We start from the raw sequence: 15,222 nt of genomic DNA on the forward strand, positions 1-15,222 counted from the left end.
AACAGGAGCCTCATCTTGTAGGCTTTGGAATCTCTTCAAGGGTGAGACTCGATACCCCCTCGTTGCTACCTTCTTCTAGATTGCATCTTGGCTTGGATTGCGTGTTTGCGGTAGGAAAATTTTTGTTTTCTATGCTACGTTATCCTACAGGACCCACATACTAAATGGGCCGGCCCTTTAACTGGAAAGTGGGACCCACCTGTGCTTTCGGCCCGGCCCACTATCTTGTTGGGCCGGCCCACTTGCTATATGGTGGACCCCACATACTAAATGGGCCGGCACTTTAACTGGAAAGTGGGACCCACTTGTGTTTTGGCCCGGCCCACTATCTTGTTGGGCCGGCCCACTTGCTATATGGTGGACCCCACATACTAAATGGGCTGGCCCATTAACAGGAAAGTGGGACCCACTGTGCTTTGGCCTGGCCCATCGGCTTGGTGGGCCGGCCCATTTGATCTAATGTGGACCCCACGTACTAAATGGGCCGGCCAGATAGCGAGAAAGTGGGACCCACATGCTAATTGGGCCGGCCCAATAACTCTTGGGCCGGCCCACTTGCTTTAAGGTGGACCCTACTTGGTAAATGGGTCGGCCCGATAACGGAAAGTGGGTCCCACATGTTTTTGGGCCGGCCCTTTTGCTCGTTGATCGGTCAAACGAGTGCATTCGGCCCGACCCACATGCTTGAGTGGGCCGGCCCATTAATGTTTTGACCGATCAACCTTAGAGGTTAGGCCCGGCCCACGTAACTAATGGACCAGCCCGGCTATATAGTTGACCAGGTCAAACTAAGTCGACTAGCCCAGCCCGCAAACTTAATGGGCCGGCCCGCTTAAGACGTGGCGAGGCCTCGTGTGGGCCTACCATCTACCACGGGGTTTCGGCCGGTTAACGCCGTTAGCGCCGGTTAACGGCGTACGCCACGTGTCGGTTTGCATGACGTCGGCGGTCAACGGGCTCCGGAAACATTTCGCACAGCGATCCGATTTCCCGTGGCGGAAGGGCGCCCAAGCGCGACGGACCGAAAAATCGTCGTAGGACTTTGCCTGACGCACTTTAGACAACAGAACCCATATCGTCGGGTTAGGCCCATAGGCGACGAAAATACCCCTTAGCGGACGATTTTGAGACGTTGTCTATCAGAACTTTTCTTGTAGTGGCTGCCCACTGTCTCCACTGACGCGCTCACCTCCCACTCCTCCCACGCGCATCTGCGCCATATGTACTGACACACCATCAGCACAAACATCATCGGTCACGATATCCGGCATCAACACAAGCTGGAGCCGTAGCACATGCTTGCAACATCCACATCAACAACAAGTGTAGCTTCATCCGGCTTGTCACCAACAAGAGCCGGCTTGTCATCTACGAGCATAGCTGAAACATCACCAACATCAATGCTCGGAACATCATGCACCTCTTGCTGCACTTTAGGCTTGTGCAACTTCTCCTTACGCACCACTAACTCCACATCGGACTTGATATGATCATCACCCATAGGCTTCAAAGTCCGTTGTTTGCCACCATGCATAAAATAATATGTATTTGCTCGTCCAGCATGTGTCACATTGCGATCATACTGCCAAGGACGCCCAAGTAGCAATCCACACACCTCCAATGGCAACACATCGCACTCTATCTCATCAACATACTCATCAACTGTAAATGGCACACGCACCTTGTAAGTAATCTTCAGCATACCACAGCTATTCAACCACTCAAGACGTTTAGGTTCAGAAAGACGCCATGTAGACAACCCCAATGCTGCCACCATCGCCTTGCTAATGCCATTAGTACAGCTACCACCATCAATCATCAACTTGCAAGCCTTGCCCTTGATAAAGCATCGAGTCCGAAACAAACTCCACCGCTGAACCTTGTCAACTGCCTTGCAAGCATCATCTTGTACCTTCTTGAGTTGCATATTCAGCCCGCTCAATGGTACATCCTCCTCAACAGTCACAGTAGTTCTCTTGGTATCAGAGCCAGGTTTCCTCTCCTCTGAAGATATCATATCGTCCTTAGTGACTGTTCGTAGTGGAATAATATTTTGAGCAGTAACTACGCACTTGTCCACTGCCTTCATTGCCTCCACTATGCACTTGTCCACTTCCTGCATGCACAACTCCGGACGACTTCTTACGTTCCTCCATATACAGGAAACCACTACGAAGAATTTTTTTGAAAGTCCTCCCAAGTTTCAGCAAATTCACCTCTGTCCACCGCATCATGCCAGCAACGTTCTAATGCCTCGTCCACACGCCGTAGAGCAAGATAATATGCATAAGATCCATTGAACTTTCTATTGTATATGCGACATCGAGCAAAACCCAATTCCATGTTCCTCTCCCAATCTTCATACTCCTGAACTATCGCAAGACGGTGTAGATACCAACGAAGACTGGATGGCGGACGCGCTTCTCCCTTCAAGGTGTCCAGATAGTCATTGAAGATCTTACTAGATTTCTTCGGAAGAGTACACCTCATGCCCAAAACATCGCCCGGAAACGAAGTAGCATCATCGGCGGCAACAACCAATTTCGCCGGAGAAACAACGAAACAACGGCAGCTCGCCCAGCCCGGATCCTCGTTGAACCGGCCTGAGAACCGGTTGGTCCGGCCAGGGACCCGGTCAGACCGGCCTGGTGACCGGTTTGGTCCGGCCAGGGACCCGGTCAGACCGGCCCGGTGACCGGCCGACTGTCCTGGCGCCCCGGGATCCTGGCCGGTTGGCACCAGTCTAGAACCCGGTTTTGACCGGCCCGGCCGGTCCAGACTAGGTCAACCGGCCTGGGGACCGGATCGCGTCGTGAACTGTCATCTTCTTCCCGATTTCAGACGCGATTTTTCGTGATTTTGACCTTCGAAACATCCATGGATGACCTGCAAACTGCACCAGAACAACTCCAAACTTCCTCCAACCAACCTCCTTCGACCGAGAGCCAAACTCCTCCAATCTATAGCCAATCTTCTCCGATGCAAACCGATCCAAAGAGATCGATCCACAACACCTCGCCGTGAGCAACCCAGAAATCTGATACCACCTGATAAGGGGGAATCCAGCTTTATCCACCTAGAGTGTTGCCCGATCTTTCACAGCGAGAACCTGGGGTAGAGAATCCTCCCAACAACGCGATGAACGCAGCCTGAAGAAGAGGGAACGAATCCAGCAAGCAACGGATCGATGAACAATACGCCTCAAACCTTGAGCTAGACAATCCTTGATGAACACAAGAACCTTCGCAGCGGATATAATAGATAACGGCAGCGCCGTACCCCCGGAGGGATGATACACGTGAACACACGCAATGGGGAAAACCCTAATCTTTTGTCTAAACTTAGCTCTCCCAAACCCTAGCCGCACCTCCACCTTATATGAGGGGTGGGGTGGCCGGCCAGCCCTTATTGGGCCTAACCTAATTCGACTTGGATAGGCCCAAGTCAAATAGACACAACTTAAAACCCTAATTTGACCCACCACATGACCTGGCTACATTATTATTTCCTAATAACAAGACTATAATAAAATACTGGTACAACCTTAGACCTAATTATCATATCAATGGCCGTTCTAGTGTACCAGGCATGGATATCCATATCAGTTAGGCTCGACCGCCTTGGCCTGGCGGGCATTGATCTCGAGCAAAATCTGCCGCTCGCCGTCATGAGGCGACCAGCCTCCTTCATGGGCGTCCGCTTGAGATCTCGGAGACACGCTTGAAGATGGTGGCCTTGGTCTTCTCAAGGACTTGATCTCGGATCCTCCAGTCCACGCCACATTGAACGAGGCCAAGATCGCCGCTTGCCCATGGTCCCCCACAAACTGCTCCTCGACGGCTCACTCCCCATCCTTCTCCGCGAGTCCGCGACTCAGCCTTCGTGTCCGCTATGAACGCCTTATTCCACTTGTAAAACTCGAAGTTCTCGGAGAAGTCCGGTAGCTCGAGCTCGGGCGGCAGGGCCACGGGCTCGGGTTGCACCGGCATGTCGCCATTGCGGCTCAGCATGGAGTAGGTGGTGGCAAGCCGGCGCGGCATTTTGTGGCGAGTGTGGAGGTGAGTGTGGTAGTGGTGAGCGGAGAGGGTGTTGAATAGGAGGATAGGGCCAGTGTAGGCATTTAAGACAACACTGAGGCATCTTTGCATGGGGAACCGACGCTTCCATTAAAGATGGCGGCCCACCCCGGATGCTATCCGAGGCGTCTCATTAAAGCGTAAACCGTCGTTTGGCTGCTGACATGACAGTGAAATCCTACGTGGCATGCTCGTCCAACATCCTGAGCATAGGGGCCGACACGAGGTTGTCAGCGCTTTTATTCGGCTTCAATATGTGTCGACACGTTATTAGACGTACACGGCGGGTGTGAGCCCAAAATGTAACCGACACCCCAATACAACTACTGGGACCGTATGTGGAGATGTTGCTCTATTAATTTATATTTGGTTGAGCCTTTTCTTGTTCACAAGTTGGCTAACATTAATAAAAACTTGAACTAGTTTATAGTGAATCATTGATAAGCTAAAAAAATTGGCAAATATCCAAACAGTGGCCAACATTTTGATCATAACCAAAAAACTGGTATGGCACGCTATAGTCACAATCCAAACATACCTTAAGTGTAAGCGCGCAGACTCTTTTGGTTGATGTAAGTGTAAGTGTAAGCGCATCGGCCTTTTGGTCGATGGAAGTGTCTAACATGGCATTAGCTACTTCAGGCCCTAGTTAAAGTCTTTATCCCTGCACCATTAATCCTTAACTTATCCACGATCGACTGTGAAGGGGATATTAATTTATCCACGTTATTGTTGGGCGTGAGGTAAGGTGTTATTCAGGGTGTTAAAGCATATTATTATACCATCAATTTTTGTCAGATGGATCATTTCAATAGTTGATTGATCAAATAAATATTAACAAGTGCAACATGGAGAAGTGTATACATAAAACCCAAAACCCGGTAAAACTATAGTCGACGAATGTCTTGGTTCTATACGGATAAGCATAAAGAAAAGGTTTGAAAATTCCTATGAATCACATGTATGAACAATTGAACACATTCATGTTTTTTTTTTGGATATCCTCCTTTGACTAAATAAAAGGCTTTCATGAAAAAAAAAATGGTTAGTATATATTTGGTGAACCTAAATTTGGTAGTTTAGTATTTCTATCCTATCTTATCTCTAGGGGAGGGTTTTGCCCTTCAAATCGTTAACTCAGCAATAGTCTTCGACAGATTTAACAATATATCTAACATATTATGGAATTTCAGGCCGCAAGATGCTAGACCTAGCTTCTAAACATGCTTTCACACTACATTGCCCTTGCCCTTGGTCGGTCTCTGTGATCTCCTCCACGGGGCACAACCAAAGTAGGTAGGGTCTGTCCGTGGATTGTGGCGCCCACTGCCTGTCGCCTTCGTGTGCCTATACTCCAACACCAATGTCGACTTTGTACCAGTTGGCTCCTCTTATTCAAACATGCGGCAATGTCAGACGTGCCACACAAGGGACGTTCATGTGTCTCAACCGGCTACACCCATCTGTGTGATCTCCATCACTGGTCCATCTTCACCACATCAACCTGGACATCATCAAACCTGATTTGTGTGTCGTGCTCCGTGCCATGGCATGTTTAACGTCAAATGTTTGGTTGTCTGATAAACCGATCTCGCACATGTCTATGCCAAGCACATGTCAAGTACCCGCCTCGACGTCAACTTGTAGGGCCGCCCTTGCATCGCATGTGGTCATCACTGCCAAGCACATCTCTAGCTTCTTTTTCGGGCAGACCAACTACCCTCGCCAAATTCAGCTGGCTCCCTACGCACGCATGCCTTCTCGCCTGCCGCGACCTCTCACCATGCTACAATGAACCCATGATAGGTTGTTGTGACCCCTCGGCAGGCCGCCAGAGTGCCTCGGCAGGCCGCCCGTCGCCCACTCTGACATGACTGGATGACTAGAACTTGCATACCACAGAAAGCCTGCTCCGTGTATGGTGGTGGAAGGGAGAGATGACCTCGCGGGTTACAGGCCCCGACGCACACTGCCCGATGCGACCGTGCGTGGAGGGGGGCTCACACATGCTCTAGGCGTGCACAAGTAGTGTGGGGTGTCTACGGTGTGCGGTCACTACATCGGACAAACAAGGGGTTTTGGAATTACATAGATATGATGGTTGCGCGTGCGCCTCACACAAGACCATGACGTATCAAGCGAGAAAAGAAAAATCAATAGTAAGATATAGATCATATACACAGATTTGTAGTAGCATCTAAAAATGAATAAATGAAGTGATAGTATGAAACTTTGCAATGTGAAGATAATAACTAAATCAGTATCATGTACTATGGTACTAGATCACAATACTATACAATGTGAGATATCTTGCTATATTCACAAGGACACTCAATTCTATATTTTTGTACTCTACAAGCATGCATCCTTTATTGTGCCCACACAAAACAATCAAGACACACATACCCAGAACAACAAAGGTACATTTTTTTTTCGAGAAAACGCAAAAGACTTTTGCGTTTCATTGCATTGAAAAGATAGGGAGTTTTACAAGCCTCCTAAGACGGAGAGAACAAAAAAAGGAAAATACATCAGTGCACGTCCCAGGTTGTCGGCAGCACTACCCTTAGACCCTTAGCCCCTGCCTTAGCCCACTGAACTGCCTCCTCCATGATGTCGTCCACCAATCCAAAGATCGATGGCTGGCTTACATGAATTTGATTATTATTCACACACCAACTGTATTATCCTACACCAACTCATTTATATGCCAACACATAATAACAAAGGTACATGAATTAGATTATTGTTCGCACACCAACTCACGCATATGCCCACACATAGTGATCAAGCCACACACACACACACACACACACACACACACACACACAGACACACACACACACACACACACACACAAAATTACTATTGACCCTCAAACACTAAATTATTATCAACGCGCAAACTCATATATACCAAATTGACCAAGCCAACACTCTAAAATGCACATTTGTCAAGGGTCCATGTCTCTACGCAATGTAAACTCGCATTGAACTTGTAAACATTACCAGCTGCCACAGTGACCACGGCAACTTGCTCGCCATAGTGCAGCAGTAAAACTGAATTGTTTCTGTTCTTAGACCACACCACTGCTTCCTGGAGCTCCCCTTTCCCCCAGCAGATGTTGACAGTGATGTCCCCCCGGGCCCTCAAACCTTTTACACAACCTTCAGGCCACTTTTCACGTGGGAGGGCGGGCAGCAGATATAGCTCAGTGAGAGTGCTCTGAAGCAACATTTCAGACATTGCAGCTGTGAATCTGCAACACAGTACAGAATTAGAGATGCCAACAACTACAGAACCAGATACGAGTATTTTCTATCAGCATGCTACTCTTCATCGTAAGACCTTTGAGATAACAGGCGTATACTCAGAGTTGGGTAATTAGTAACTAAGCTATGGAGACTGTCGAACATGAAACAGAAATAGAGGTTGTATACTAGAAAATTAGGAACATTTTGTACCCAAAGTTTGCATCAATCTGGAATGGCGGGTGTGCTGTCCACAAATTGGTGTACAGTCCTCCTTCAAACTGAACATCATCACCAGGAGGAACCAACGTGATCAACTTTAGAATCATTCTGTATGCATTTTCGCTGTTAAAAAGGCGTGCCCACAAAGCCATCTTCCACGTACTTGACCATCCAGGACCATCTTCTCCTAATAAAAAAAACATGTATTTAACTTCAATTGAGGAGAAGTGTCCCTTTTTTTAGTAGGTGAAGCGTAGCAGCGCTACAAAAATATTCTTATTGCAACCCTCTCTTAGCAGAATACATATTGCCACAAGCTACGTCCCACGTTTTCTCTTGATAATCGATGCTCCTAAGTCACAACTCACAATACAATTGTAAATAATCACAACAAGTTTATCTGTACACATCTTTATTTGGACTTGTACAATACCTGTCAGTTGCCACATATTAAAAATCACACCGCATAATTAAGACGATTATACTACTGATTGTGCCAGATCACACAATCTATAGCCACTCTTGTCCCAGCCTTCTGTGCCAGATTCAACTCCAACAGCTGATGTGGTTCGACGGTGAGCAGACTGCCACCAGCATTTTATTGCTTTTGAGTTCATACTATTATGGAAGCATGCACCAATAATGGCTAATTCCTAGAATATTGCTCGATGCGCTTGATAGAAGAAACAGGACATCCAAAAATAATCGACACATATCAAACACATGGCAACAGACGTAGAAATGTTGTGTAAGATTGCCGAAACACGTAAAAACATCACGGTACTAATTTGTTATGTCCTGTCTTATATTTGTTTCTTAGATGTTTATGACTATGTACACCGAAGTATTTGAACATGTAGCTTATAGCCTTATACTACATTATTATACACTACCTCGCCTTAATTTATAGTCATAAATGTTGAGAATGAGCAACTAGTATTCACAGTGGAGTATTCACAGTGGGCCAAAGGCCAGTACATGTACAAGGGTACAATATGCAGGGAAACCCCTCACACTATGGGAATATACAGTATAGGGGACTACAGGGGACTATACACCACTAACACCCCCCCTCAAACTCATGGTGGATCAACAACACTGAGTTTGGAGAGAAAGAACCCATGCTGTGCTCTGGTCTGGGCCTTGGTGAAGAAGTCAGCAAGCTGTAGCTCGGAAGGCACGTAATGAGGGGCCACAACCTGTTCCTGCACAACATGACGCACGTAGAAGGCATCAACACCTATGTGTTTGGTGAGCTCACGCTTCACCGGGTCACGCGCAATGCTGATGGCTCCAGTACTGTCCGATAAGAGAGGAGTCGGGGCATCAGCAGAAACACCAAAATCCGCAAGTAACCAGCGTAACCAAGTCACCTCAGCCGTCAAGAGAGCCATCGCTCGCAACTCAGCCTCGACACTCGAACGAGAGGCGCAGCCTGCTTCTTGGTCTTCCAAGCAATGAGGGAGGTACCAAGAAAGACACGAGTAGGCAGAAAGAGACTTACGATCCTCCGGATCGCTAGCCCAAGTAGCATCCGAGTAGGTCCGGAGCTGTAAGGAGGCTGGAGCGAGGAAAGAAAAGGCGACGGGAGATAGTGCCACGGAGATAGCGGAGGACACGAAGAAGATGACTATAGTGGACACTAGTGGGAGCAGCCATGAGCCGACTCGGAATGTGGACCGGATAGGAGATATCGGGACGGGTGACGACAAGATAGACCAGGCTCCCAACCGGGTGACGATAGCGAGTCGGGTCGGGAAGAGGATCACCATCGGTGGAGCGGAGATGGATATTTAGCTCCATAGGAGTCTCGACGGTGCGCTCATCACCAAGAGCGGCACGAGTGAGAAGGTCCTGAATATACTTTTCTCGGGAGATATAGAAGCCATCGGAGGTAGAGGAAACCTCAAGCCCAAGAAAGTAGCGTAGAGGACCAAGATCGATCATGAGAACGATCACGAAGACGGGCCTTAACAAAGGCAATATACTCGGGGTCGTCACCTGTGATGATCATGTCATCAACATAAAGAAGAAGAAGAGTCCGACCGCGAGAAGATGTGTGGACAAAGAGCGCGGGGTCATGTGCGCTAGGGACAAAACCAGCGAAGTCACCACAGAGGCGAAACGCTGGAAACCAGGCGCGAGGGGCTTGCTTAAGGCCATAGAGAGAGCGCCGGAGACGACATACCATGCCATCGGGAATAGAATAGCCGGGAGGTGGCTGCATGTAGACCTCCTCGTGCAGCTCACCGTTAAGAAAAGCATTCGCACATCAAGGCGAGAGACGGACCATCGACGAACGAAGCAACGGCAAGGAGAGTACGAACGGTGGTCATGTGAGCCACTTGGAGCAAAGGTCTCATCATAGTCGCGGCCATGCTCCTGCTGAAAGCCGCGAGCCACAAGACGAGCCTTGTAGCGCTGAAGGGAACCATCAGAGCGGGTCTTGACCTTATAGACCCACTTGCAGGTGATGGGACGAACAGAGGAAGGAGGGGGGACAATATCCCAAGTGCCCGTATGCTCGAGAGCAGCAATCTCCTCAGCCATCGCTAGCTGCCATTCGGGATGAGCAACAGCATCCCGATAAGAAGTCGGCTCAAGGACCGTAGAGAGGCCGTAGTGAGTGGGAGAATAGCGATCAGGAGGACAAGGCCGAGCACGAAGATGATGAGTCGGCTCGGACGGAGAGGGCATTGCACTGAGGTGGAGGGCGGATCGAAGGAGCATCATCATCCTCTCGTGAACGACGGGAGTAGTGAAAAGGGTAGGGAGGAACCATCGTAGGCGAGGAAGGGGACATGGGAGAGGAAGGTGTGGGAGAAGGTGGTGGGGGAGGAGAGGAGGGTCTGGTGGGCGAAGGAGGAGAAGGTGGTGAGAGAATCGGCGGTGAAGGGACCTGAGGCATAGGAGGAGGTGAGTCAGGGAACATGAGAAAAGAGAGATCATTCACGGAGAAGGAAGAAGAGGCGGGACGCGGGTAGAAAGGACGGGACTCATCAAAGGTGACATCCCGAGATATGCGCATCCGAGCGAGCAATAGGATCCCAACACTTATATCCCTTATGCTCAGGGCTGTAGCCAAGGAAGACACACTCAACAGATTGAGCAGTCAGCTTGGTGCGTTCGCGTGGAGCAAGAAGAACATAGCAAACGCAACCAAAAAGACGAAGGGTCGAATAATCAGGAGTGTGACCAGTAAGACGCTCAAGAGGAATGCCACCACGCAAGGGCTGTGGAGGGCTGAAGATTGATGAGATAGGTGGAAACGAGACACGGCCTCGGCCCGAAGTGAGGAGGAAGAGAGGCGGCGATCATCATCGCACGTGCGCGTCTCAAGCGGTGGCGATGCTTGCGCTCGGCCACGCCATTTTGGGCATGGGCGCCGGGACGGGAAAAGCGGGCAAGAGTACCCTGCTCGGCAAGAAAACCACGCAATAGGCTGGGAGATATACTCACCGGCGAGAATCAGCCCGAAAGACACGGATAGGCGTGGAAAACGCGAGTATGGACCATGGCAGCAAAATGCTTATATATCGAGAGAACCTCGCTGCGAGAAGTCATAAAATAAATCCAAGTGTGGCGAGAGAAGTCATCGATAAAAAGAACATAGTAGCGGTGGACCCCCTTGGAAGCAAAGGGAGCCGGACCCCATACATCAGAATGGACCAAATCGAACGGACGCTGAGATACAGACTCACTGGTAGGATAAGGTAAGCGATTCGTTTACCAAGCCTACAACCACGACAACCACTGAAGCGAGACATCTCCTGAGACAGGCCCCAGAAGACCTCGACGAAGTAAGGACGACAAGCGAGAACCACAAAGATGACCAAGACGATGATGCCACTGCTGAAAAGAGGCGGGAGTGGAGGCAGCAAGCACACATGGTGTAGTCGGTGAAGTGGTGGAGGAAGGAACATGAAGCCGATCAAGCTCCCAAAGTCCACGGGAGTCACGGCACCGAGGGCCGGCCCCAACCGGTGCCCGAGTGTGAGTGTCTCGAACGGAACAAGAATCAACATCAAGAATGACCCGACAACCGAGAATCGAGTGAGTTGAGCGGCGGAAAACAAGTTCATGGTAAGACGGGGAACATGAGAAACATCGGGAACGGAAAAAGAGGGAGTAGAAAGAGTGCCACGACTAGCAACGGGAAGAGAAGTACCATCGGCGGTAAGAACACGAACGGGGAAGAGGAAGAGGTCGAAGAGAAGAAAGAGAGGAAGAATCGGGAGACATGTGAAAAGAAGCTCCGGAATCCGGAACCCACGAAGATGTACCGACTGTGGAGAGGACACGGCCGCGGAGGCGACGGTACCCGTCGAAGCGGAGGCCGGAGGAGGCAAGGAGACGGCCGAAGTCTCGCTATATCCTGCTCGGTGAAGCCCGTGGCGACGGGCGGCGAAGGTGGAGCACGAGGAGGTACACCTCGGCGCCTCGATAGCGGTCGGACTCAAGGTGACCGGGCCTCCTACGGTGAGTGCGAGCCGAGGAGGGCGAGGGCGACCCCCACCACGAGACGGGCGGGCTCCTCCGGAAGCGGCGGGCGGCCGGAGTGGGAAGAAGCGGCGGTGCGAGGGCGGTGGGAACTCGAGCGGCAAGAACGAGAGGGTGTCCCAAGCGAGTCCCGGCACCACGCAAACGAGTCTCCTCGGCACGAAGCTCGGTCGGCACCTGCGAGATAGGAACACGACCTCAAGCAAACAAGCGAGCACGACGAGGCTCAAACTGCGGGCGAAGGCGAGACGGGAACTCATGGATCCTCCGGAAGTCCATATCCGAACGTACTCGTCCGGAAACACCGGCAAGTACCACGAGACGAGCCCTGCGAAGAGAATCAAGGCGGCGCCGGATCGCCGCACTGCGGGTGTAGAACTCATCAACGGTAGAGTCACCCTGCCGAAGATCATGCTCCTGGCGCAACACGGACAAGTACGAGAGAATCCCCGGAAGGCTGATAGCGGCGACGAAGGTGAGACCACATCTCGGCAACGGTGGCAAGGCCCATAAACTCGAAGCAAGCGTGGTCGAACACTGCGAGACGGGACGGCGGCGGCCGTGGCATCCTCATCACACCACGCGAGTATAGATAGCCAAAGCTGTCACGGTAAGAGCCAAGAGCCTCCGAATAAGCAAGTACCTGCTCCTCATATGCCTCTTCGGCGGTGGCCTCGACGGACTTCGGCTGCATCCCGATCAGCCTGAGTAGCATCCTCAGCAAGGGCATGTGGCACAGACGGCGAAGTAGGAGGCACAGGAGCAGTGGGGTGCGGTGGACAAGAGACTTCGCCAATAAGAACACCCCACAGCCGAAGGCCACGCATGTGAATGCGCATAAAGGACGAGGACGTCGCCATCTTTTTTTTTTTTTTTTTTTTAACCAGATCTGAATCTGGGCAACAATCAACAAGCAGCAGCAGCCTCGCGTACGCAGCTGGGCAACGCCAGCAGCCTCAAGTACGCAGCAGGACAACGCCTAGCTGGGCAGGCAGCCGAAACGGGCCAAGCTGGGGCCGGGCTGAGCCAGATGCGATGCGATGTGGCCGGCCAGAGGCGGCCGGGGCGAGGCGGCCGGCCGGAGGCGGCCGGGACGGGGCCGACCGGAGCCGGGACAGAGCGTGGAGCAGCAGATCCGGCCAGGACGGCTGGCCGGCGGCGGCCGGGACAGAGAGCTCGACGGGGCCGACGGGGGAGCTCGATTTGGAGCTCTAAAACGGCCGAAAGAAGGCTAAATTTCTTGGAAAGAGAGAGGAAGAGGAGAGTGGAGCAGCGACGGCCGGAAAGATCATCGGCGGCGGCGTGGATCGAGCACGGAGTTGCAGCGTGCAAAGAGCTAAACCTAGAGCTCTGATACCATGTTGAGAATGAGCAACTAGTATTCACAGTGGAGTATTCACAGTGGGCCAAAGGCCAGTACATGTACAAGGGTACAATATGCAGGGAAACCCCTCACACTATGGGAATATACAGTATAGGGGACTACAGGGGACTATACACCACTAACAATAAAACCCTAGGCCGGACTACATCCCATATTCAGGGCATAGAGCATCATTCATTTATCTATGTATAGTGCATCAACATTACGGAATAATACGGGAATGCGATTATTTGTTATGTTATACAAACCTCGTTTGCGAAGACTGTTACCAATAGCTTCACAAATCTCAGGATTTGTCTGCATGGTTATAGTATGACCAGGATAAAGACCAAAGAGATGAGACAGGTGCCTATGATGAACTTCAGGGTCCTCAAAATCTTGTGCCTCCATGCAAAGTACCCGGATCAATATTTATGTAGAATCATACTATGATAGAACAAATCCAAACCAAAGAAATATTTGAGCATTTACCCACTCCATGATTGTTTTATCCTTCGCAATTGTAATCGGAGGGAGCCTTGGAAGCACTTTATTGATCTCCTGGACCAGAGCAGTATCAGATTTTCCTAAGACCTGTTGTATAAAAGCATCAATAGTATCAGACACTCATTTCAGAAAAAAAATGTTACACTTACACTGGCATAGTTTTCTAACTGGTTACTGCATGTACTTGTTACCTCTGCAGAAGAAACAACTGCCATGAATATCTCTCGGATGATTGAGATATCCATTGTAGTTGAATAGCTTACACTAGCTTGCTGACCACCAGTACCAGGAGCAATGAAAGCATGTTCTGGAGAGGTAGAGGGGTTTGTTTCCAAAAGACCTCGAGGTCCCGCAGTCAACCAATCAACCAGAAACAAGGCGCATCCTTCCAACAACGGATATGCAGTGTTCTTCAAAAAATCCTAAATGAATCATAAAAGAGTAAGAAGAGCTTCAGAACTGTGAAATGTCAAATAGCCATGAATATTGTTTCAGAAAACCTGCAGTTGTTGCAGAACCCATAACTATGTGAGTACCAACGTGGTAAGGAATTAAAGACCAGTTCCACAATAATAAGAGTCCAGTACCATAAAACTTAAGCAAGATTGAGACTTCGCAACCAGGCTATAATTCCAAAATAGTATCAGTATGTAGCAAAAATTCACCTATGAGGTAAAAACATAAAAGCACATATATTTCTTACTTTGTCCAGCAGATACTTGTAGTGTTCCCAAAGATGTGTACAAAGCCAGGCTCCCCCCATTGGCCACACTGCGTACTTAGTATCTTCATTGAACGCTGATGATTTTGCCCATATGTCTGAGACGTGGTGACTTACCCAGTCACTTGCTTGGTAATTGATCTGTCACAAATACAACATTCCACCAACAATCAGATGAAAGAACTCAGATGGCATATTTCTAATGTCTTAAAATTTACTCTCGAAGGATGCTCTAAAATGAAAGTGACAAGGACTAAGTAACTTTGCTTCCGAGCTTGGAGTTAACAAGTGCCAAAATAATAATAACCAAAAGGAAAATTTGTGAGTGAGCACCATGACACACCCACACTTTTTTTTTGTTTTTCTTTTTTCATATCCCTCAAACTATATAACATGTGGACTTGAAACATGTATGCTATTTTTATGGGACTTGACCTTTTTCTTTAAGAATCACAGCAGAATAAAATTCAGTGACTATACTTGTATCTGTTGACGTGTATAAGTAGATTGCCTAGCCCTTTCCATAAGTTCGGACTTTTGGTTCAAGTGGCTAGTGCATGAACCTTAACATGGTATCAGAGC

General features: G+C 49.5%; 1 protein-coding gene across 1 annotated transcript in view; it reads right to left on the minus strand.

Moving 5' to 3' along the window:
- Positions 1-6,937: 6,937 nt before the first annotated feature.
- Positions 6,938-15,222, minus strand: part of LOC124672511 (alpha-L-fucosidase 2-like) — an 11,556-nt gene continuing 3,271 nt past the window's right edge. Inside the window, exons 5-10 of the mRNA XM_047208731.1 lie at positions 14,623-14,781; positions 14,111-14,341; positions 13,905-14,006; positions 13,682-13,817; positions 7,541-7,736; positions 6,938-7,335 (exon numbers count right to left, since the gene is read on the minus strand). Of these exons, the coding sequence (XP_047064687.1) occupies positions 7,014-7,335; positions 7,541-7,736; positions 13,682-13,817; positions 13,905-14,006; positions 14,111-14,341; positions 14,623-14,781 (1,146 nt within the window). The 3' untranslated portion in view covers positions 6,938-7,013. The remainder of the gene's footprint in view (positions 7,336-7,540; positions 7,737-13,681; positions 13,818-13,904; positions 14,007-14,110; positions 14,342-14,622; positions 14,782-15,222) is intronic.

Source organism: Lolium rigidum, chromosome 7 (genome assembly GCF_022539505.1).
Source record: "Lolium rigidum isolate FL_2022 chromosome 7, APGP_CSIRO_Lrig_0.1, whole genome shotgun sequence".
NCBI lineage: Eukaryota > Viridiplantae > Streptophyta > Magnoliopsida > Poales > Poaceae > Lolium > Lolium rigidum.